We start from the raw sequence: 25,900 nt of genomic DNA on the forward strand, positions 1-25,900 counted from the left end.
TAATAGGTCACTTAACATAATATAAACTATCTGTTGGTTAAGTATTCATTCTGGAGGTATAGTTTTCCTTTAACAAGGTGTAGAGGCTTTTTTATTTGAAAGCCAAGCATGCCTCTTAAATTGTATGTATTGTAAGCTATGGATCACATTTTGGAGTATGTTTAGCTGAGTGTAAAAAGATGTGTTTGCTTGGAAAAGCCTTTTTTATTTTTGACATTCTTTGGGAGACTACAATTTAATTGCTATTGTTACTTTGTTACTTAAATTTCTATTCAGGCCCTCCCTCCTCCTCCTGTTCATCTCTTGTTCAATCCACTGCCTGGTTGCTAGTGTAAATGGGACCCTAGCAACCAATTCCAATCTAGAAAGCTGCTAAACACATGGCTAAATAATTACCATTCAAGAATATAAAAAATTAAGATCAATTGCAAATTAATTTAGAATATAACTGTCTATATCATTTAATCCTATAAACCAAATATGTTTTATACAGTATATGACAAAGACATATTATCCAAAAAAAAAAAATTCCAGCTACATATGAGACACACTGGTTGCTAATTGCTAATGTTTTCGATATATAGGTAACAGCTTTGGCAATGTTGAGGGACTATAGGGATGGAGCCAATAGGCCTCCAACAAACCAGTCAGTGAGATATCAATACAAAACTCACTCCTCGGTGAACACTACATTTTGCTTTTGATATTGGGGATTGTTTATAGGACCTGATGCTCTATCTGTATAATGTTAGTCACAAAGGAAACTATACAATAAACTCGTGTATTGTTTTACTCATTCACTAAATAGTTGGCATATACTCCTGCAATATCTTTATCAGCTAGTTGTTGTGGCGTTTCAGTTTTGGTTCTTATGTCTTTTACCTCCAGGGAAGTAAAGTTCTTTTTTCCCAGCTTCTTTGGTAAAGATATCCGTTAACACCATTAGAGGCATCTGTGTTGTCAATAATATCTGTGCTGTATGACAGAAAAGAAAAAACTTGTTATCCAAATGTTATCCAAAATCATCCAGTCCGACAATTATGCAGTATACTCATCCTATTTTAAACTATTTTGCGCATGTTCTAATATGATATTTCGGGGTGGCAATATAATAGTGTGACATTGGCACAGTATATTTTAATACCAGCTGTTTTTCTCTCAGTATGTATACTGTACATATGCAGGACAAATGGCCACAATGAGAGCAGCTACATGGAGCTTTGCAAATAGGGTATCAAAGCTGTTACAGAAGAACACACAGAGGCCTAGTTATAAAAATTCCAGTTTATGATATTTTTTGTTATATTTTAATTTGAAAACATAAATGTAAAAACCATGAATATAAACAACTTGATTGAATTAAAGCATTAAAAAAAACTTGAATGCAGCAAATTCTCATTTTACTCATCGTTCAATGGGTCTGCAAACTCTCCCAAAAAACACGAATTGAAAATGATTGCTTACATTTTGCTAGGACAACTCCTATTGACTTCTGCATTACTTCAACCCGTAACCATTACAGTTAAGACTTAATAAAATAATGAACATTCAAGTTTTAGAAGCTCTAACTCGAATTCATGGGTTTTAGGTAAAAACTTTTTTGTATTATGATGATGGAAGGCAACAGTCTGGGAGTTGGTGTTTTCAAGATCTCGGAGCCCTATTAATAGGATACTACTAATTACTTACTACATATCTTTCCATCTCCTTGATAGCCATCTGGGCATTGCCCACATTCATATGATCCATAAGTATTTGTGCAAAATACACCAGAGTAACAAGGGCTGGATAAACACTCATCCAAATCTTCTTGGCATGTTATTCCTAAAAAAGAGTGTAGGAAATCTCAAGACAGCAGTTCCGCATTTCAGCAAGATATAAGCTTACTTAGAAGCTGCACTTTAAATCAGTTTCAGAAGCCATGAAGTTTGAGCTTTTTTATTTTGGAATTTTTTTTTTCATTTGCTTACAATGCATCAGCTTGTGTTTCATGTCAAAGTGATCTAGTTACTGTTTATATTCTAAGTCTAACACTAAGGGGAACATTTATGATTACCTACGCTTTCCTGTTCCTGTTATGTGGGTTTACTAATCACCCAATGTGAAAAAAGCTCATCAGTTTAAAATCTGCCAAAGTTTTTCTTCATAACAAAAGCCCAGGCAAACCCCAGTATTTTTCATTCGGTTTGGAAGGTACCATAGTTGTACTGCCAGAAGGTACATATTGAGATATAAAACATATTTTGATTTTACTTTTAGATAGTATTTTTACAGTTTGCAGGTTATGATAGGAAAAATAATTGGCTACAACCCTGTTCTTGATCTTCACAGGTTTCTCTATTCTGTGCCATATTCTGGTAGCATTCAGAATCCATTGATCAAAGAGAAGTAAATGTAGAATCTACCCAGCTGGCATGCTGGTATGTGATCCTTTATTGCCTGACCTTAAAAGTAAACTATACCTCTGAACAATGAAGGTCCCTATAAATATATATAATTTTATCTATATATATATATTGCATAAAACCCTGCTGCATCTAAATAAACCATGTTTTATATACCTTTTTAGTAGTGTATGCCATTGGGTAACCCTAAATACACTTTAGTGTATATAGTGGGTATATAGATAGGCTGTGAAAAATAAAAAATGTTTCTAATATAGTTAGTTAGGTAAAAATGTAATCTATAAAGGCTGGAGTGGGTGGATGTCTAGCATAATAGCCAGGATAATACTTCCTCCTTTCAGGTCTCTAACCTCTTAGTTAGTCAGCGACTTGGAAAAAAACATAAATTTTTACACTTAACAGTTCCTTTAAGTACTAAGGGCCACTCATTGTGATCATACAATTCCCCAGAGTTCTGCCTGTTGCCCCTACACTACTTCCTGTTACAATTAGAGCTGCATTATTTCCTGTCAGGTGATCTCTGAGGGAGCACACAGCCCACACAGCCACATCACTAAATGGTGGCTCAATGGAAAAGTGGTAAAAAGACAATATATAATTCATTATGGGCATATAGTTTTTCTTTAATGGTGGACTATTGCTCCCAAAAGCAGGAGAGGGCTGTTACTTACCTTTTAGCCCCAAAGGACATTCACAATGGTAGCCGTTCACTTCATCGGTACATTTACCAGGACCGCATGGATTAGACTTACATTCATCTATGTTTACTTGGCAGTTATCCCCCTCAAACCCATTTGGGCAAAGACACAGATATTCTCCTTGTCCAGGTGGAAAGTTAATGTTGGTTACACATGAGCCGCCATTAATGCAGCCACAGGGTTTTACTATGACCTGGAGGAGAAAGTAGAAAATGCATTCAATTATAACAATTTAATCCACAGTCAAAGAATATTAAAAAAAAAAACCCACAGTCTGATTGTTATATGTGTCATAAATGATAAAGTGAGTTCCTGCTGATGCCCAGTCCCTGGACTGGGATTAAAAACAGGCCCTGGTCCATACAGCCCCCCACCAGCCCAATAAATAGTGGCTGTCTATTGCATCTTACAGCAGCCCCTACAGATTTATTTTTTGCAAGTTCCAGATGTGCTTTCATATGGTTCTTTTGTGCCATCTGTCCATTCAGGTCAGTGTTATGAAGAGCTATTGATATGGTTGCCCTATACCTAAAATGCAGTGTGGTGGTGGTAAAAATTGGACTGTGGGGCTTATTTTCATAATAACGGACAGAGCATCTTGTTAAAATACAGGTAAGAATGGATTTTGTAAAATACAGGGGAAATATTGCGAGATGTGACCTAGTAATGCCCTAAAGCCGATCCTGGTGAAACACACCTTGGCGTTCTAAAATGTGGCTAATGGTGTGCTTGCAGAACCATGATCTATGGTGTCTGATTGGTCACAACAATGAGCAATAAACTTAAAGCCGAACAAAGAGCAGTGTATGTGATGAACTGAGTTTGCATGTTATGTGCTTGCACTTTGGTTTGTTACACCTATGGACAGCCCAATTCTTGAACTAAATAAGCCACTGAAAGGTCATGGTGCTTCTCAGTTGGTGTAGTTTATAGTAGTAATATCCAACTCATAAAGCATTGTTCCCGTATATGCAACTATGAATAGATTATTATTATTATTGAATACATTATTCATATTGCTCACCACCATCATAGACAAGTACACTGGTACTGTAATATTTCATTATATAGACTTTTGTAAATTTTAAGTATGACCAATAGTTCCAGCCTGCTGTGGATTGCTCTTTGCCCACATATCGCCACCAAACTGTACACAACACATATGTCACATATCTACCACAGTAACAACCTTACAAATCTAAACTGAACACAGAATCCCTCACTTGTGAAAATAGCAACTTGTGTGTTAATTGATCTACAGTAAACAAAAACGTCATTATAGATATACAATGTAATTACAGTGTAAAAGGCGTTCATTAGGGTGGGCATGTGTTAAAGGCAGTCAAAATGTTGATGAAAAAATAAAGGATACCATACCTCCACAATTACTTGAGTCTGAGCATTGCAGTCATCTGTTAGAGAAAACACAAATTCCTGCGTGACCGTCGACGTAACTTTCCATATGAGCAACCCTGCGGGGGATAAGCTGGAATTTTCAGGACCAGATTCAAAGGTAAAAAGGATGGCAGAACCTTCTGGATCTGCTCCCACAAATTGATACACAAAGTTTTCCCCATAGAAAGTTTGTAATTTATCTGGGAAAGAATCAATCACAGGAGGCTGGTTATCTGAAAAAAAACAATAGAAATCAGAAGGGAACTCAGCATTCTGTATTCATCACCAAAAATATTTTCCCCCTATTCTGTTTTTCATACTGGTAAAAACAACAATTATCAGCAGAAGGATTTTAGTAAATGCAACATTGTTGCATGAAAATAATTCTGATAATTCTACAAATATTTAGGGTATGCCTAAAACATTTGGAATTTATGATTTATATGCTAGCATACAGTATGAGCAAAGAAATGAAACCAACATACTTTCAGCAATAGACCATGTTAGCTTTGACACATCTGGTCTGCACAGTAAGCATGGGCTTGTAGGATTGGGATCACCCTCTCCGTAGCAGAGTCCATCTATATTACATGTTTTCTCCTGTAAGACAGCATAATGTAAATAAGAACTCATTTTTTTAGCATAATATAGGTTCAGGTCATTTGGAAATGTCATGTTGTACACCAGTGCTTCTACTTTTTACAAAATCACAATTTAATGTCAAAATATACACAGCGAGTTTTGTACAGCAGCTGTACTCTCTCACAGATCCACACCTGGGCTTCCATTATCCCACACAGACACTGAAGCTCTGATTTATGTCTGTGCAAAGCTCACATGGTATAAAATAAACAGAGGGTTTAATGTAGTCCATTATATACAGCTGTGGGTCCATAGTTCACCAGGGCTAATTACAACAACCGTAGGTGGGCAGACCAATCATACACTAGTGAAGCTTGATGTGTCTCAGTACTAAGTGCAAACAGCAGATATGGTAACAAAAAATATACATGGCCATTATGATTTTTCAATGGATGAGAGCGGCCTTCATAATAAGAGAAAAGAGTAATGAGTTTTAAGTTTACATCCATAATGTGGTATTTCCCAAAAGGTGAAAGGAGAAAAATAATTTTGGAGGGTATTTAAAATGTCGCTAGTTAGCACTGTCAATCACAATTTTATAGTTAACAAAACCATAGCAGACAGAGTGGATGTGTCTTGCCTTGGACTTTGGCCCTATAAACCAGTGGTTCCCAAACTGTGTGCTGCCCTCCCATGGTGCATGGAGTAGTAGGGATATACTGACTAAAGGTCAGTTAGGTGAGATATGGCGAGAATGACTAATTTTCTCACCTACCCTATTTTGAAGATCATTAAGTAGAGATTGGGGGGTCCAAATGTTTACTGACATAAATCATCTTGGAACTATGGTTGACTGATTAATATTATTGTAATATTTTTAGATATTTTAAACCTTATTATAAGTAAAGGCTTAAAGAGTGATTGGAGCCAAAAAGTCCAAAAACCCTGCTACAAAACACTGCTATATGCCAATATAACCATATCACATAATGCCGATTCTATTTCTTAAGTAATCCTTATAGTCTACAGAGTCAGGGGGTCACTCTATGGCATTATATGGATTGGAGGTATTTTTGTAAAGGGTGGCAGACAACAACAGTTTACACCATATGTAACACACACAACATACCTTTAATGTACACAGCACATCTGACAGCGCATCACAATTCTGGCATACTCCATCATATAAGGTCATTGTTTTAGCATTACTAAACATATAACCATCATTAGATACCTGTAGAAAATGTACAAATGTTAAAATACACTACATTAATATTATAATAAACATCTTTGATCTGTCTAAAGTGCTTGTTTTATTCCTCACCGGGGCACCCTAAGTTATGTGTGTAGTTTACTGCTTGGTAATTCACCACACCTTAGAGAGATACTGACACCAGAAATTAAACTAAACTAAATTTATAAATATATCATAACATTGGCTTTGCATAAGCTTTATAATTTTGACATAAAGGTGTTTCCTGAGGCTTTTACATTACCTATCTGATCCCCCATGTTCCGCTATGAGGGGGCTGCCATATTTGTGCAGCAGGAGTCCATTAGCATTAGAAGCTATAACTGACAGGTTGGGAAGGGACAGTCAGGTTGGCAAAACAGTCAGGTTTAGGAACTTCAAGTAACAATTACTTATAAAAGCAGCCATATCAGCGAAAAACAATCAACATGACCTATAGGTAACTTTTAATATACATTACTATTTTGAAAAGTCGTTTTTCGGGTCAGTATCTCTTTAATAAATCAATTCTTAGTACGCTGAGACAAGAAGGGGCAAAAACATCCCCTGAGAACTCAGAATTATAAAACTCAAACTAACACAATTGGTTGTTGAACCATAAATCCTGATTGATTCAAAGTCCAATTCCATGTGTCTTTCTCTTCACAATGCAAGTATTATGACTTGATTCCTGGCATTTCTATGTGAAAACAATGATGAACTTAGGAGGGACAGACATATGCCATTGAACTTTAAAACAAATAATATTCAACAAGAGACAGTGTTGGTTTGGGTTTGTCATCCTTAAACTGTACCCCCGGGCCAAAGATCTGATCATGCTGCGGTAATGACCCAGCAGAACGCATCAGCACAACAATGCAGTCCTCATTCAAAGGGATTTTCTACCCTGCCAAATTGATAGGTTGTTTCAGGAGTCAGAACCCAAAAAGCAGTGAAAATAAACAGCTAGACAGATTACTGTTTTTAATTGAAATTACATACTGAAAAATAAATAAAAACGATGTATACTTTACCTTAATTTGCCATTTAGCTATAGGTTTATCATCCACTGGCTCCATGCCATCAGACTGTTGCTCATCTACAGGCAATTGACAGTCTACAGTTCTAGGATTCCTGAAGGCAGCATCTGTTAGCACTGGCTCTGCAAAAATCCACTTTCCACCACTATACTGGGAGCATTGCAGGAGAGAACATCATACAGGAGTTGGTTAATAAAGGCAACACTTATAGCAGAGCAGAATATCTCATTGTAAGCTCCAACTATAAGACACACAACTCTCTTTAGCAAGGAGAGCTTTTTTAACATAACTTATAATAGGAGGGTATACTTTGTTCTTTAAATTTCAGCATCTGATAGAAATCCCCTTGTGCCTTACTGTGGATGACTGTAATTGCAGATAATAGATCCTATACTTGCAGAAATTAATTGTAACTTTTGTTCCTACTCTTGCCATAGTTCTGAGGAGCCCTAAATAAAGTAAATACTGATAAATGCTTCTTAGTGAGGTTGCTTGTGTCACATGACTTTGAAACTTTTGATATAATAAACTATATACAGGTAAGGGATCCCTTATCCGGAAACCCATTATCCAGAAAGATCCAAATTACGGAATGCCAGTCTCCCATAGACTCAATTTTAATCAAATAATTCAGAATTTTAAAACTGATTTCCTTTTTCTCTATAATAATAAAACAGTACCTTGTAATTAATCCCAATTAAGATATAATTAATCCTTATTGGATGCAAAACAATTGTATTGGGTTTAATTAATATTTTATTGATTTTTTAGTAGACTTAAGGTATGGAGATCCAAATTACGGAAAGATTCCCTTATCTGGAATACCCTTGGTCCCGAGCATTCTGGATAACGGGTCCTATACCTGTACTAAGCACTCAACCTGCTGCCTTGATACTTTATGTGGTCATAGTACTCCTTGGTAACTTATTTTTATATAGGGTCATTACATTATTTCTTATATATCAGAGATCTTGGATTATAATGTTAGATTTGTAATATCACTTAATATCACTTCATTACCAAAAATTAAAAATTCAAAACAGGACACATAACATTCCCATCTCTATGGCATATTAGCAATTGGTTGAGATAAATGCAATCCAGTGGGGTGTTGAGCATGCAGTTAATTTCTGCTTAACCCATTATTGGAGGATTCATAGGGGCTCTGTTATAAACAAAAGAGCTTTTCTTATGATATACACAATTCTAGATAAAGGTACCTCCAGCTCTAACTGAATGGCTAGAAGTGAGGAAGTGCGTGTGGCTAATATCTTTCCCGAGTCTTATAGTAGAAAAGTTCAGTATTATAGCATAAAACAACTTGGAGAATATAAAATCATACATTATACAGTAAATTAAAAATGCTTTTTAATAAACTGACTGCAATATTTTCTATTGAATCCATTAGCAAGTAAGATCAGTGATTCACATCACAGAAGAACATACCTGCTGCTTAGTAAATTCACACTTCAGGGTCGGTGTTTCTTTAAAGCCAAGACCGAATGCCCTTACAGAAGTGCAGGCATATTTTCGAATGTCACACAATCCCTTATTTTCAAGTTCCAAAATCTCAGGCACCTGATCTTTACAAGAGTAAAAGTAATTGTTTAGATGTTATTGGGAAGTGTAGCTTAGTTTGCAGGCTCTGTAGCAATAACAATGGAAAAAGGGGCACCACTGCACATATACATTCATTTAATATAAATAGCACTGCATGTTGCACTTTAGCAAAACATGGTTCATTAAAAGGCAAGTGATTACTTTATTAGATGTATTGCCCTTTCTTTAAAGCTATTTTATTCTCATATATTCCAATAAGTTGTGTCCCTTCCTCTAGTGTTTTAACTTCTAAATTGCATCATATTCTCACTTTTGCCTTCCACCATTGCCCTTGTCTTGTATTGTCTCTATAGATAGGTAGGTATTTTCATTTTCTTGTTGTTGTAATTGGTAGGGAGTGTAGGGGGATGGTGTACTGTGTAACCATGTACATATTAAAGAGGGCACTTCCATAAGCAAATGTTTTTAGCAGTAACTGGCAATTTGCCATTTTGTTTTAGTATCTAAATTTTTCCAACCTTCACAAATTTAGAAATTGTAACACAATTCAACCTATTGGCGAAGACATTAAAGCTTTAGCCTTTGTCTCTGGGTATGCTTCAGCACTGATACAAGAGCTATGTGTCTTACTACAGGTGGCCTTTGAGCTACTTACCTTCCAAAATGCTACAGTCGTAGGAACTGAAACCTTCGAAGCAAGCACATCCCCAGTCCATACATTGTCCATTACCACTGCAGTGATTAGGGCATGTCAGGGCTACCAAAATATCATTGATGGGTTGTTTGAAGAATTCTTCTCTGTGAAGTCCTAATTCTAGAACATTTCTTTCACATTCATTTTCCAGCAGGGCCACTCCAGCCTCTGCCCAGCTCAGGTCATCCTTTAACAGTACGTCCACAATGCACATCTGAACTACATCTTTGATATGTTTCTTTAGATAATCATTGCATATTTTTCCAATGGTTGAGTTGAAAACCGATTGATGGCAAAATTCGGAAACATACAAATGACTCAGGCCTGACGGTGTTGGCCAAGAAGGCAAAAATTTCTGAGGAACATCTGTGGAGTGGTCTTCAGGAAAAAAGTAGCTAAAACCTTCCAAGTCTGTTTGGCTAAGGCTTTGATATGGAAATGTTGAAATGTATTGATAATCTTGCCGCTTAAATCTGTTTTTAACAGCTTTCTTTTCAGGACTAAATCTATTGATGTGATTTGTATTGCCTTGGGTTTTTGTATCTCCATTATTTTTTGTGGAGATTGTGTTTTTTATTCTTCCATCAGTTTGCTCAGTAATGCTAACAGTTCTGATATTTTCATGCTGTTCAACTGCTGCAGGTAATGGTCCGTAGACAAGGCTATCAGCAACAGAACGCTTGCTTACGTCTCGGATTGTATCAAGGGCATTTATGTATTCAGATGTGATATCCAAACCTGGTATGAGTGCATGGAATCGAACGTTATCATTTCCATGGCAAGAAAACATATCAGTCTGAGGATTTAGAAGTTTGTTAGACTCAAATGCATCCAATCTGTCTGGATTGCAGTTGCAATACTGAGTGTTTTGTGACAATTGGGAAAATTGTGGGATTTTATCAAATAAACTTCCTCCAGCGGAAATTCTGTTAACAGAAAAATAACACATTATTACACTTTTAATAAGAAAGATATAACCAAAGTGCTATTTCGTTTGTTGGGGTTGTGCTCGGGACCAAGGGTATTCTGGATAAGGGGTCTTTCTGTAATTTGGATCTCCATACCTTAAGTATACTAAAGAATTAATAAAACATAGATTAAACCCAATAGGATTCTTTTGCACCCAATAAGGATTCATTATATCTTAGTTGGGATCAAATACAGGGTACTGTTTTATTATTACAGAGAAAAAGGAAATCAATTTTAAAAATCTGATTTATTTAATTAAAATGTCTATGGGAGACAGTTTATTTAATAATAAAACAGGCAAGCCTCAGCATATTGGACATGTCTGTTGGCAGAACAAAGGATAAATGATGGAACATGAAAGCATAGTTGACTGTTTATTTGATGTCGGAAGACAGTATAAGCAGACAAAGGAGTAAAGCTTGGGGATCTGTCTGCTATCAAGGACGATAAATATTTACTTAAAAAAAGAAGATAGAAAAGTGGTAACTTCTGATTAATGGGGATAAAAAGCATCTTACTTCCACTGGTTGATAAAATGAAGGTGGTTGTTTGAAATCCCTTCTAGTTGATCTCCTTTGCTGTTATGAAAATCATTGTCTGCATTTCCATCAAAGGTGCCACAAAGTCCCAATGTGTTCTGAAAATCTGAGCTTGGTGCCCTGAGAGTTAAACTCATTCCCCAGTCACTCACATCAGCTCGGATAAAAGATCCAGAGGAGAAAACCACCTAGAAGAAGCAAAATACCATGCATGGGGATTTAAAATCTATAATTCTTGGTTTTTAAAGCAATGCCATGTGTGTAGGAAGAGGCATGCATTTTAGGAATGCTTTTGTTGGATTTACTGCACAGTTGCGGCCATTTAAGGCTACTTTTGAACTTTCTGATGGTAAACATATTTAGTTTATCCCCAAGACTTAACTTTCAGCAGTTAATTTCCAATACTGTGCACTGATAAGATCAACACAGGCGGTCTATACGTTTGGATTTATGATTCTGAATTTCAAAGGACAATAAAAGGTAAAATCACTGCCAATTTGATAGGTCCCCATTGATTCCAGTCACTCACATATTAACATAGTTTGCCCAGGGCACTGTTTAATGCGTGCTGTACCGCTATCTTCATTCTGTTTTCCAGGCATCCTCCTTAGTAAGGATGGGTGGACAGTACAGAATTTTTTTTGCGTTCTACAGAATCATTGAGGAGGATGTCTGGGAGGAGAAGAAAATAGTGGTGAGGAGCTCTGCAAGCATGGCTCTGGGCTGATGCATTTTTTTGAATAAAAAGGGCAGAAGCCCAGGGAAAAGGTAAGCAACTATAACAAATTGGCAGCGACTATTGATTTCATTTTTTATTCTTCTTTAAGGCTGTATCCGGTCTATGATACCAGCAGTGCTGGATGCTCAAATGCTCAGTAATATGCATTGCTTCCTTAATAATGTAAGTGTAATCTGTATTTTTCTCATTTTTAAAGCAATGCTATATAACATGAGGGGGTATATTTATCAAAGAGTGAAGTCAGAGCTCACCACAGCCCATAAGAGTGAAATTCCTACACTCACCATTTCTTACTATGGGATTTTTAAATGAGTATTTATTAACAGATGAACATCAAACTTCATCCTTTGTTAAATATGCCTTTCAAAATGCCATAGAAATGAATAGAGAGTGGGGGAATTTCACTCTGTTGGACTGTGGTGAGCTCTGATTTCACATAAATATGCCCTATGGTGTGCACTGCATTTCTTGCTCAGTGGAGAACTTTACGGTTCCTTTGGCTTTCCTTACCCTAAGCTCACGTTTTTCATTCCCAAAAGCTATTACAGGTGTAGGATCTTTTATCCAGAATGCTTTTGACCTGGGATTTTCTGAATAAGAGATCTTTCCATAATTTGCATCATCATACCTTACGTCTGCTAAAAAACATTGGAACACTTAATAAAACTAATAGGGCTGTTTTGCTACCAATATGAATTCATGTGGCTTAGTTACCATCATGCACAAGGTACTGTTTTATTGTTACAGAGAAAAATGAAATCATTTTTATAAATAAGACTTATTTGCTCAAATGAACTCTACAGGAGATGGCCTTTGCGTAATTTTGAGCTTTCTGGATAATGAGTTTCTGAATAAGGGATCCCATACCCATTTTTTTTTATTAATCAGTTTGCTATTATTGCTTACTGTTAATATGCAGTGAACAGTTTTGGCCAAATACTAAACAGAATCCAAACCCTAATTTCCATTTGTTTAACATAAAAATAGCATCCATAAACTAAAAAATGGTGGGTTAACTTGTCCAAGTCACTTGACTTTGTGGGGGGGGGGGGGCAGATTCAGTTCACTTTATTAGTATTAGCACTACCATGTTCCACGGAGAGGTTCATTTTATTGTCTTTGAAATAAACATAGAAGAATACTGTTTATGTATTTCCATGATAAGAAAGAACATGTCTAGCCAGTCTAGACAGAAAAGAGCATGATAAGTAGACATCAGTTTGGATAACAATACCATATGTAGTTCTCATGTATGTTTACATACCTAATTACGTAATAATTTAGCTATAACATACAAACACTGTAAAAGAACTAACCCAAAATTGTGTTTTATTGCATTTCAAAAAATTGCTTCTAACTACGAATTAGCAGGGTGTGTTACACTGAAAGCCGAGAGCAGCGCACTCTGTATGTATAACTTTTAACCTTGGCCTCTCATTAGGAACAGTTAGGGAGTTTCTCTGCCATGACATACTAAAGACATCTGTTTCTAGCAAATAAATTCAGTCTTCCCACAGGCCATTATGTTAACCCCTGTATCCTCCAAGGTCATGAATCATATTACAAAGTGGTGTATTACCTTCAAGCAATAGACATGTTAATAATTCACGTGCAATTACTACCCAATATGAAACGTTTCTCCTCTTGATGAAACAATTAATACCCAGGTCATAAGTAGAGTTCCTTTAAACTATAATACACAAGAACCATAGATAAAAAATGTCCTTACAGCAGTTTCTTAGTGATATAATCAGCTATAATCTGTGCTATGTGATGTCACTGATGTCATAAAACATGAAATGTGTGCACTCTACGAAAAATGTTATTCCTTTGTTTAAAATATGATATTAGAAGTCACTTGATGCCTCATGCCTTTATTTGGTCATGGGACCACTTGGTGGCTTCTCATATGGATAGATATAACTAATAGGATGCACTATTCTCTACATAAATAAAGACAAAAGGGGATCGTTAACGTTACCCCAGGGGGAAATGTGCTCCCCATAGTGCTTACTTAAGAAGCTCAAAATGGTGCACAGGGGCCTGCAGCCATTCTTAAAGAGCAACACACAGTGAGTAAAATGCAAAAGAATGTCTGAACGCAGCCTTTTTTGTACACTGGATGGCAGGCCCACACTGGCAATCTAGGGATTGTGGCAAATGCCAGAGGGGCTGCTGTAAGATGCCAAAGACAGTCACTATTTATTGGGTTGTGGGGGCTTTTTGGGCCTCTGTGTACATGAAATGCCAGGGCCTGTTTTGAAACCCAGTCCAGACCTGTTGTATGGTGCATTGTAAATGATCCCTAATGGTTCACCCTCAATATAGGGAGTTTGTGTTCCCCAAACCCTCTCTACCCCACTGGTATAGGAAGTGCACCCTATACAGTTATATTTCTGTTAACTACCTATAAATACCTTGTCCATTTTAGGTTATATGTTTACCTGAGGTTGAACCAAAAAAAATCTGTACTTACTGTTAATTTCCTTCCATGATAAGATTCTGTAATTTTAAAATTAGTCGTTGTTTTATCTCGACTCTTTACTGACAAATGCGGCTGGGACTCGTGAAGCTGACCGCTGCACATATCAAAGGCAACAATGTCACCTCTTTCTTTAGCAACAAAGCCACAGTTGCACGAGGCTGGGTGATGAAGGCTCCCACAGTCCCACTGGCGCACATGGACTTCAAAATCACGAGATGCGCTTTTGTACAGCACAAAGGTTCCTGTATTAAAATTGTCATATGATCTGCACAGAAATAAATTGCAGTGCTGTACAATTTGTGCATTAAACATACACAACCACATTCACAGACAGATACATATCAGTGGGGCAATGGGGCAGGTATAGCTTGTGAAGCCACAGTTAAAGATATAATTACAATACAATGTTTGCTATAAATCGTTAGCAATGCTAGACAACGGAAGTGAAGGATGCAGAAGCTAGAGGCAGGGTTGTTTAGACTCAAACAATGGGCAGGGCTAGAGCACTGCAATGGCAGCTTACAATGAAACTGGAAACACAGGAGAACGCATATTAGTCAGCAAAAAAAGATAACGAGACATACTGTATTAGAATTGTCTGAAATACCCTTAAACATACAACATACACCTTTGTATACTGGGGAAATATTTCACTTCTGCTACCCTGAACAACAAACAATTGCCTCCAGAAAGGAATATTAAACTATATTAAAGAAAACTTTGTTTTGACATCACTCAGCTCACATGAAATGCCATGGCACAATATGTTTGGTTCAAGGGGAAAAGTAAAATAATGATCATTTAAATGGAGTGGCATGTGAGCCATCTGAGCCAAATGTCTAGATAAAGCTTGCTCTGTTTAAAGCCTTTATTGGAATCAAGATAAGCTTTTACATTGTTCATATTTCATGCACTTCATAGAACAGGCTAATAAAGAATTGCCTTCATAGTGCTGAAATTGCCATAAGCAGCAGTAGGGATGGCTCCGCTTTTACATTTTATCCAAACCCATCATCCAATACATATGAGAGATAATAGATACAAATTTAAAACTACCAAGCCAATTGACATGTGAATGCCTAATGGCACAGCATACCAAACCATATTCAATTAATATCCAGAACAAAATAGGTGTTGGAAATGGGATCATGACTGGGGGTGTTACCTTCCATCAAATGTGATTACATGTGGATCAGTAAAGGAATAGCAGTACGCAGTCGGGATATCCTTTACTGTAATCTAAATAAACACAAATGCAGTTGTTACATAACATTTCATAATTAACATGGTTCATTTCTGAACTATAACTGCCTGATAAACTGGTAATAGAAAGTCAATGGTTCCTAAGGGGCACATTTACTAATCCACGAACATCCGAAAAGCGTCCGAATGCGTTTTTTTCGTAATGATCGGTATTTTGCGACTTTTCTGAGCGCTCAATACGAAAAAGTCGCGACAATTCGCAAAAGTCATAATGGCTATGAAAAAGTCGCGACAATTCACGAAATTTGTAATGGCTATGAAAAAGTCGTGACAATTCACAAAAGTCATAATGGCTATGAAAAAGTTGCGACAATTCACGAAATTTGTAACGGCTACGAAAAATTCGCTAAAAATACGAAAAAGTCGCAAAATGTTCGTTTTCCAATCCGAATTTTTCCCATTCGGATTCATGGATTAGTAAATCAGCCCCTAAGGGGCTGATTTACTAAGACGCGATTTCAAATCCGAATTGGAAAAATTCCGATTGGAAACGAACATTTTGCGACTTTTTCGTATTTTTTGCGATTTTTTCGGCGTCTTTACGATTTTTGCGAAAAAACGCGAGTTTTTCGTAGCCATTACGAAAGTTGCGCAAAGTCGCAATTTTTTCGTAGCGTTAAAACTTGCGCGAAAAGTCGCGCCTTTTTCGTAGTGTTAAAACTTAAAAGGCGCGTTTTAAAGCTACGAAAAAATCGCGACTTTGCGCAACTTTCGTAATGGCTATGAAAAACTCGCGTTTTTTCGCAAAAATCGTAAAGACGTCGAAAAAATCGAAAAAAATACGAAAAAATCTCAAAATACCGATCATTACGAAAAAAACGCAATCGGACGCATTCGGCCCGTTCGTGGGTTAGTAAATGTGCCCCTAAGTGTTACTTTGCTAGCAGACAGATTAATTGCAAGAAAAGAGAAAATATGTTGGCACAATGGGAATGTAGTATCGTTCATACCTGCACACTCTGCGGAGAATACCCATTCCATAGGAAGTTAGTGCTCACAATAGGATCTACAACAATGTTTGTGAGTTTATCCCCATCCTCCATGAAATCTGTAACTGCTGTGTAATAAAGAGAAGTCTGGCTGCAGGAATGGTTTTGGCACGGAGATTGTAGGAGGTCCACTTGACAAGAAGAAAGAGCCAAATCTGAGTCACGATTTTCCTCAGCTGTTACAAAACAAAGCAGGGAATCATTATTGTGTAATGTTACCCTGGCTGTATATGTTAATACCACACATCAATTGTTTGCGGAAAAGCATGCAATCAAGGCTTCAGTTGGAACAATGTCTGCAGGTTCTTTGCACAGAACACACGGGGTCCCACAGTACAGTCTGCAGAACATACGCAAAACATCTAACATCCAACCAGAGATGGTTTTGTGAAGTTTTATGGTACGTTAGTGCAAACTTTGGTGCTCAGCAGGTAGGAAAACCATTCTGAAAGATAAATAGAATCCTGGGATACTTCACAACTTTATAAACAGTTTTAAAAGTGTCATTGTTAGCACAAAAACTGACATTTCAGGGTGACTTTGTACCCCTTTCTCAAAGTATCACAAAATGTTAGCTTTTTGCTACCAATAAAAGTTTATGAAGTCTTGGAATGCCCTGGGACTCTGTCATTTACTGGAAGTTTGAGGCTCCACCATCTGGTTTGCAAATAACAAAGTATGGAATTGCAGAGCAGTCAGCTGCACAAGTTATATAGTGTTGTGATGTGTGAGAGTTGCCTGGGTAAATGACGGCACTGGCTGAAAACAAGCCATCTATAATGCTGTGCTTCTGTTTAATGTACATATAGTATGCACAAAGAATTTTTAATGGCTGCATTAATGTAATGTTCTCTGTCACAGGTTAAAAGAACAGGGTGGAAAGTGGAATTTAGCTGTAGCATAATCAACATGCAGAAAAAATGATATCCAAGAAAGCTGTGTTAATTTATTAAGGAGACATAAAAAAGGTGATATGGGTAAAGCTGTCCAGGGTACCCCTTCTAACTGCCCCTATGTGTCACAAAAAGAAGTGCATGGCCCACTTGCACACATGCCAGATCACTGGTATTATCTTGCACAAAGTGTTTTTTGGTTTACTTTCCCTTAACTCATAATAAATTTACCGATATATACAATTACTGTAGTATCATCCATAAAAGACACTAACTAATTGATTCTAAATCCCACTAACTGAGCATAAGACTTGGCTTGTGGGAGTATCTAGCAGAGCAAATAGGCATTCCCACCAAAGCTCACCCTAGAAGGCCTTTAGGCAGGGCATTCCAACCATTGCTTCAGGACCAGCCAGGGGGGCCAGGCCCACAAATATAAACCTCTAATTTAAAGCTTAGCATATAAAGTATAGATTGATCATTTAGCATTCCATTCATAAACTAGGCTTACTTACTATATTTGTATGTATACTATTGTCTATTAGATTTTGTTAGTTGTCTTTTTATTGTGTTGCAATGCATTTCAGAATCTAACTTTTCCTTGCACAAGCATTGTGACAGTTTGTAATATTACAGTTTACTTAAAAAGCACCCACATAGTCTGCTGCACTGTACAAAATCATTTTCATATCATAACAAAATGCTAGAATGCACAGAACCACAACAAAATTGCTTACCTTCATTCACAGTGTGGAATTTCAATGTGACTTTACATTCACTCTGCAGCTGAATGGCCCCTAAGCACAGAACTGGCACTGTGCTCTCTACTGTCAGCTGGTATTGCCTGCCATCTTCCGTTATGGTGACAGACTCGGGGTATAGCTGGCAAAGAGTGAAAAAACAGTATTTCTTCATTGTAGAACATATACATTTGGTTTTTTTTTGCTTTCGCAGACAATTTACATCTAAATTTAAACAGTAGTAAGTCCTTGCCATAACATGTACAATAAACAAGATTTCACTGCTAGAATCTTCAGACCATAGTTAGTACAGGTATACTCTTTCTCTATACCTCAAAGTCAACACAGTAAAACAGAGTAAGATGAGGTGGGTCATTCCAAGTTCCTTTATAGACCTTGCATTGTCCTTCTAAAGTATATGGATTGGCATAGATTTGTGATATGTCCTAATGACAACACTAATATCTTAGAGATAGTGCAAGTAGGTTAGTAGACCTGGAATTTCGTCCATCACTAAAGATGATGATTTTATTTGATGGTTATTTTTTATATCAGGAATCCAAGACATCCATTGGTTTAGAATCACTGTAAAGCAGATTCTAAAGTGTTGATTGTATGTCAGATATTTTTACCTCATAGATTTACTAGGGTAAAGATAATAGTGCAAATGATGCATGAAAAACATCAAAGAATTTTTATTTTCTTGCACCTGTTCTTACCCATAATAGGAAAGAATCCATGAATAGTGATGAGCGAATTTTTTCGGCAGGCATGGTTTCACAGTGAAAGAAGCTTCAGCGAAAATTTGGTGTGAAAAAAATGTGTTGCCCATCAAAATAGTCGTGGTCACATTAAAATGGTTGCAATGGGGCACATGCGCATCAAAATGGGAGCAGTCGAGTAAAAAAGTCATGGAAGACAAATAAGTCGGGCGCGTCAAAATAGTTGTGTCAAAATGGTGTGTGGGCGCTTCAAATTAGGCGCGGACGCATTAAAAAAAGTTGCAAGCACCAAATAAGTAGTGCAACAAATGCGTTTTCAAATTTTTCAAATTTCGCGAATTTTTTTCCACGAAACGGGACAAAATTGCTCATCACTATCCATGAATAATGATTAAAAAATAGCAGAAAAAACTCATTGCTTTCTGCCAATATCAGAGAATATTGTTCCTCCAAGGAATGTGAAAAGTAAAAAGTTCTGTGTGCCAGTTCAACCCTAAACCGCTCATAGATACTAATCTGTTTAATTAGCATTTCTTCAATATTATTCTGCTTTGCAAAAGCCAAGCAGTATTTCTGAGAAGAAGGCATACTTCATTCACTAAGTCATTACTCAACAACAAAGTTTGCTCTGGTAACTATGCAATCTAGTAAAAAGAATTTATAAAAAAAAAAAATCAGCAAATTACCTTTATGCCAGTAAAAAATTCCTCGCTTTCTATTAGGGAGCTGTGAACATCTGGTTGTTCCAGAAAAAAGCTTGAAACACTGCAATATATCTGTTTGCACAATAAAATGGAAGAACGTTACAGAAGAGTACAGTTGCATGGCATCATATAATTAAGAGATGATTAATGTGAACATTTATCACTTTTTAAAGATTTGAGAGTTGGTTTCTTCAGGGGGATTGTGGCAATTAGTAAGTCATAACTCACTTATAGTAGTAAACAACTACACTAACTACAGGGCCTGCTTTCAGTGGATCATTGGCTTTATATAAAACCTTTTGACCCAATTTGTTGCCAAACCACAGCCACATTATTATTCTTCTACAAGTGTCTTAAATGGTTTGCATACATCTGATCAAACATATGGTCAAATATCTCATTACTTCATAAGAGATAAAAGATGGACTTGAAATTGTTTATGTACAATTGTGTCTAATCGCCCTAGGACCCTTCAGTGTTAACTTTTCCATTCAGTTTATTTATGAGACCACCCAATTTTCTATTGCATTTATTTATCAGTACTTCTACTAGCAATGTGGTTACAAGGCCTGTTTATTAAAATGTAATATCATTTTTTTTCAGTGATTCAGGGATATTGCAGTATCTTATAATGCAATATCTAATTTTTTTAAAGGGGACCTGTCACCCTAAGAAATAATTCTAAACTGATTTTCATTGTGTTTGTCAAGCAAAATAAACTTCACTTACACTATATAAATTATTTTAATCTTGTTTTCTTCAGTCCTGAAATTCAGAATTGCAGGCAGCAGGCAGGTGCCATTTTGTGAGCGCTGTTATTAAGGCAAGTTTTGCGTCCTGCCAAAATCTTGCTTCTGTTCCATTATGGGGGGACCTGATACCCATATCCATGCACTGGTTACACAATTAGATGGTAAGGAGAAAGAAAGAATTTGGGGAGTGCAGTTCTGAATGATAACTGAAATAAACTGTCTGATGTCAATCATATATTGCCTGCTCTGCATAGAGGCGGGGCAGGCAATATATAATTGACAGCTGGGATTTTTAAATGCTTTTATAATGGGTTTGGATGTGTTAATAAAAAAATGAATTTACGTTTAATTTGAAAAGGACTTTTAATAGACAGTTTTTATGTCTGGGTGACAGGTTCCTTTTACCGTATTTTTCGGACCATAAGACGCACTTTTTTTCCCCCAGAAGTGGGGGGGGAAAGTCCCTGCGTCTTATGGTCCAAATATAGCCTACAGATATACTTTAAAAAAAGGTTTTTTACTTGCCCTTGTGGTCTCTGTGCAGGGCCCTCCTCTATATACCGGCGCTTAGCTCTGGCGCTGTGCGCATGCACAATGACGCGCATGCCCATACGCATGCGCGTCATTCAAACTAAGGCAGCCAGAGGGACAGAGGCGCTGTGGTGCGGCACTGTGCGGCGGGGAAAACCATCCTGAGGCCTGAGCAGGTAGGCTGCTTTTACAGGAAATGGGGGCAATTCTTGATTGCTGCTGCTGGTACAGATGGGGGCAATATGTTGGGTGCTGCTGGTACAGATGGGGGGGCAATATGTTGGGTGCTGCTGGTACAGATGGGGGGGCAATATGTTGGGTGCTGCTGGTACAGGTGGGGGGCAATATGTTGGGTGCTGCTGGTACAGCATTTTAGGACACTATTTGTTTCAGAATCTTTTTTTCTTCATTTCCCTTCTCTAAAAACTGGTGCGTCTTATGGTCCGGTGCGTCTTATGGTCCGAAAAATACGGTAATTCAAGTTTTGCCTTAGAGAATTATCAATAAAAATTCCTTGAACATTAGAATAAAAAAAAATTCAATCTAGCGAGCATCTATATAAGTGAACAGGAGGTGTATTTTCAAGCTGTATTATTATTGAAGATTTATAAAACCTAATGAAACAATGCAATTTTCATTGCAATCAAGTTTTTCCTATTCATTTTTTTTGTAAATATTCTAGTAATAAAGAAAAAAATGTGACCAAATTTAACACAATTTTTTCCATGATCAAATTTAGAAAAAAACTTCAAAAATGAATATCTGACTCCCCATCCTGTTTGTTTTTGCAGAGGGTGGATACTCATAATACCCCACTAAATCTCCATCTTGTTTCCGCTAACCACCTTCAGCTGTGTCCATGTTTCATGTCTTGCCCACTGTTACATTTAGGCAGTTCTTTTCAGAATCATATCCCTTTCTATAGAGCTTATATTTTACCTTTTGATGTAGCTAACATATAAAATAATACTACATTTCATTAACTTGTGGTGACAATGATTTAATTAACAGGGTTCCAATCTACAATTCACTTAAAGTTGCTATTAAGCACATTTCCCTGACAAATTCCCAAGAACAAACAATTCACATGTTTAGCCTAATGAGTATTTGTGAGTGCAGGAGTCCCTTCTCATGGACCCTTCACTGAGGTCAGTGATAACTGAAACATAAGCCTGGTCTAAGGACAAATAATACATGAAGGTGCAACTTAGCCTGGCTATGAGGGTGATTGTCAGCCTGTAAATGACGTTGGCAGGCACATACCATAGAAAGTACAAAGCATCTGGTTATGTGTTCAGAAAGGCTTACTGGGGAACATTGGGAAAGGGCCAGAAGGGCGAGCAGGTGGAAAAGGGTGCACCATTTAAAGTTTATGGTAATAAATCATCTGAAATTAAACAACAGACATCTGATTGTATGTGGCTCACATTAGGCATGTCTAGTTAAAGGAGAAGTAAACCTTAACTAAAGAATAGGCTAGAAATTATGCATGTTATGTATGTTTTGGGTTTCTGTACCAGCCCAAGGAACCACAGCCCTTTAGCAGGGAAGATCTGTGCCCCCAAAGATGCCCCAGTAGCTCCCCATGTTCTTCTCTGCTGATTCACTGCACATGCTCTGTGCTGCTGTCACTTACCTGAGCTTAGGGATCAACTCACAATATACTGTATATATAGAATATAAATGTAAAAATATAAGGCTTATTAGTAGTCTATTCAAATTGACATAACATGGCAGCTCAGAAACCAATGCAATTAGCATCAGAATATAATAATCAGACCTGTAGCATCAGTCTATATGACAGACAAACCCTATTTTCTGCTTAATAAATTGGGACAACCCCTAAGTTTAGCTTCTCAACAGCTGCTCAGAGCCCACTGAGCATATACACTGCCCCAGATAGTTCTAACAGAATCCAAGATGAGGAGCTTCTGTGACAACTGTAAAGACCTATATCATTACTACTATAGAGACTTTAAGCTAGTGCAATCAGTTTAGTATATCAAATATGGCATTTCTAGCCATATTTGTCTTTAGGGTTTAGTTCTCCTTTAATGTTAATGAAAAGTTCCCATTTTTTTTATTCTTACTCGGTCTCCAAGTCTGACATTAATTCCATCCAGTTCTATAATGGAAAATGTCTGCACTGCAGCCTCTTGCCTCAGTTCCTCTTTGGCACCTTCTGCTGAGAGTCTTGACCATCCTATCACAAATCCCATGGTGCTGTTTGTAATGGGAGCTTTGAAGTCACATTTTAAAAGTACACTGTCTCCTGATATCTCAATGGAAATTTCTGGATTACTTGGAGGTTCCGGCTGCACAGGTTTGGCGATTACTTTACCTAAATGGATAAAATGAAAAAAAATGACTTCCCTGGCGATTTACTTTTCCAGACAAAGCTTAGAATAAGCCCTGTGTCAGCAATGGGGCCACCATTTGCAGAAAAATATACAAGTAGACCGGATTTTGCCTTAATAATGGAAATCAGTCAATGAGGAATAAGAATTATCTGTCTAGTGCTATTATTATTATTATAATGCAAGCAAATGCCAGATTACTTTATTGATTGTAGACTACTACTCTAGAGATAAAAAGGCATTTCTACATTTACCTTGATGCAATTATGCTATAGTGAAACTGCTTGCACTAATTAAAGATGTTCCCCATACGAACATATAGTAGTACAATTTTGAAGGCCCTAGTACAGAAGTATTTCAAATTAAATGGGCCTTTGCAGTAGAATTATTCATCGGGACCTTTTAGCTCACAAAGGTACAGAATCATAAAACATATAAGGGGTTGTGCAATAAAATGTGCAATGTTGCCTTGGGCTCTCATTAACTACAGCAACCAGCCAGTAGCTTTAACTGGTCATCTTATTGTTTGCTATGGTTTACTTCACTTGGGCAAACTTTGAGCCTTTTATTACATCTAGGGCAGTATAAATGTCACCATGTGTTAGTTTCAGGGGTTTTCAGAATAGCAAATACCACTATCCTAATAGTAAAAAGCCCAAACCAAACATGTAATAAAAAAGATTACCATTTGACCTCCACCCAGTCAGCTTGTTACAGTTCAGACAGATGTTTCATATCCATTCACTGTTGATACCAGAAGCCCATGTAGACTGATAAACACTGCAAGCAATTATAACTGTGTTCTGTGTTGGATTTTGGTGTCCACAGGATCTTCTCCTGGAGTCTGACTACATTTTGTTGGGTAATAGTGATGCCAAGGTTCCCTTGCTGTTACTACGGTATTGCAGCTTGGCTAATTCAACAAATATTGCAATATAAACTAGTTAGTGGACTTACTTGTACATTCATTGTTGGTGTCTATTTCTCCTCCATCACACTTTGATTTAGGCTCAGGGACAACTGAAAAATGTTTATTTTCGAGAGAAAAACAGATAATGTTTGTAATCTGCAAGATCCAGGGCCATAAATACAACATTTTATATTTTGATTTCATTGAAAACAGTGGTATAGCCCAACTAACTTACATATACATTATTATAAATATATCGAAGATTCTGATTGATTGTGCTCAGAGATTTGTGTGTTGCTCCTAGTAACTACAATATAAAACTATAACGCTGAAACAGCGTGAATTTATGCTGGATATCTCTGATATAAATGACTATAGCCAGCAAATTATGCCAGCATCAGTGTATATATAACCGGCCAATTTGTCTATGATAAGCCCAATCTGGCCAACAATTAAAGCCCAGCGAACCAATTATACAAATTAAGTTGAAAGGGAGAAATAAAAAAACAGATAAATACCAAATAATTGGTCTGACCCGGGTGTAAAGACCCCGAGTCAGTCTCTTGAGGTCTATATATGATAATAGACAAACGGTTCAAAGGCAGAGAATCCACAAATGCTCACCGAAGTTCTGTGATGGTCCGGGTGCCTGCAGCCCCGAACCCGCAGCTGAAGGGAGTTATCTCATAGATGTTGAAAGCGGACGACAAGCAATCCGGACTCAAAGGGATCTGTTAAAACTTGAACTTTATTCCAACATGCTTAAAAACTGCAAATGCCTGACGCGTTTCGTGCATAAGGAGCACTTAGTCATGAGCCTATGACTAAGTGCTCCTTATGCACGAAACGCGTCAGGCATTTGCAGTTTTTAAGCATGTTGGAATAAAGTTCAAGTTTTAACAGATCCCTTTGAGTCCGGATTGCTTGTCGTCCGCTTTCAACACCTAGTAACTACAAGGCTTGAGGAAGAATTTGTAAAATGTTGACCAGTAGCACCAATTGTTAGAACTCTGTACTCACTAGGACTACTGTACTTACATAATTCTCCATCATGTTCTAGGTTTTGTCCCAGAGGAACTTGCCAAAGCTCTGCCTAACATACCAATTCCCTTAACTTTAGTAATAGTCAACCATTCACCATATCTTCACCATAACATTGCCCTGAACTATTCTGGCCTCTTGATGTACCGCTCAAAAAGTAAAACAATATGACTCCCAAATTATCAACAATATCAACTAAGGGCCAATGTGATAACTTCTGAATACCAGACCCTTGTTTATATTTCCTATATATCCTAAGACCTACTGTGTATATGTTTAATGAGAAAATGTCATAGGCAGTTCACTCTTTAAGGGACCAGCCAAAGGCCACCTGCTTTGCTGAATATGAATTTGGTAGAAGAGAATAGGGATTTCAGTTGTTGCAGTACAGTGTTAAAGCAAGCAATTAGAAATAGCTAAGGAGGCCAGATACATTATAAATACTCTATATCAGTGCTGTCCAACTTCTGCGGTGCCGAGGGCCGGAATTTCTCGTGCGTACATGGTGGAGGGCCGCTAATGGAAGACAGTTTTGACCACTCCCCCTTTTAAACCACACCCACTTCAAACCACACCCATTTTATCACAATGGTGGTAGTGCAGCAAAAACCCAAATGCTTGGTTTTCAATGCAGGGATATCAACCATCATTCATATGTGAA

The 25,900-nt window shown here is 37.2% G+C and overlaps 1 protein-coding gene across 4 annotated transcripts in view; it reads right to left on the bottom strand.

The window, feature by feature from the left end:
- Window positions 1-25,900, bottom strand: part of vwde (von Willebrand factor D and EGF domains) — a 70,223-nt gene that overhangs the window by 25,674 nt on the left and 18,649 nt on the right. For all 4 annotated transcript variants that reach the window (XM_031903928.1, XM_012965592.3, XM_002939011.5 and 1 more), the window contains 17 exons: window positions 24,246-24,308; window positions 23,022-23,272; window positions 19,631-19,720; window positions 18,220-18,364; window positions 16,551-16,765; window positions 15,503-15,576; window positions 14,329-14,602; window positions 11,093-11,301; window positions 9,567-10,531; window positions 8,798-8,934; window positions 7,346-7,501; window positions 6,210-6,314; window positions 4,984-5,098; window positions 4,481-4,731; window positions 3,077-3,296; window positions 1,690-1,824; window positions 883-975 (listed from right to left, as the gene is read on the bottom strand). In XM_031903928.1, coding sequence (XP_031759788.1) covers window positions 883-975; window positions 1,690-1,824; window positions 3,077-3,296; window positions 4,481-4,731; window positions 4,984-5,098; window positions 6,210-6,314; window positions 7,346-7,501; window positions 8,798-8,934; window positions 9,567-10,531; window positions 11,093-11,301; window positions 14,329-14,602; window positions 15,503-15,576; window positions 16,551-16,765; window positions 18,220-18,364; window positions 19,631-19,720; window positions 23,022-23,272; window positions 24,246-24,308 — 3,498 coding nt within the window. The remainder of the gene's footprint in view (window positions 1-882; window positions 976-1,689; window positions 1,825-3,076; window positions 3,297-4,480; window positions 4,732-4,983; window positions 5,099-6,209; window positions 6,315-7,345; window positions 7,502-8,797; window positions 8,935-9,566; window positions 10,532-11,092; window positions 11,302-14,328; window positions 14,603-15,502; window positions 15,577-16,550; window positions 16,766-18,219; window positions 18,365-19,630; window positions 19,721-23,021; window positions 23,273-24,245; window positions 24,309-25,900) is intronic.

Source organism: Xenopus tropicalis, chromosome 6, assembly GCF_000004195.4.
Source record: "Xenopus tropicalis strain Nigerian chromosome 6, UCB_Xtro_10.0, whole genome shotgun sequence".
Classification (NCBI taxonomy): domain Eukaryota; kingdom Metazoa; phylum Chordata; class Amphibia; order Anura; family Pipidae; genus Xenopus; species Xenopus tropicalis.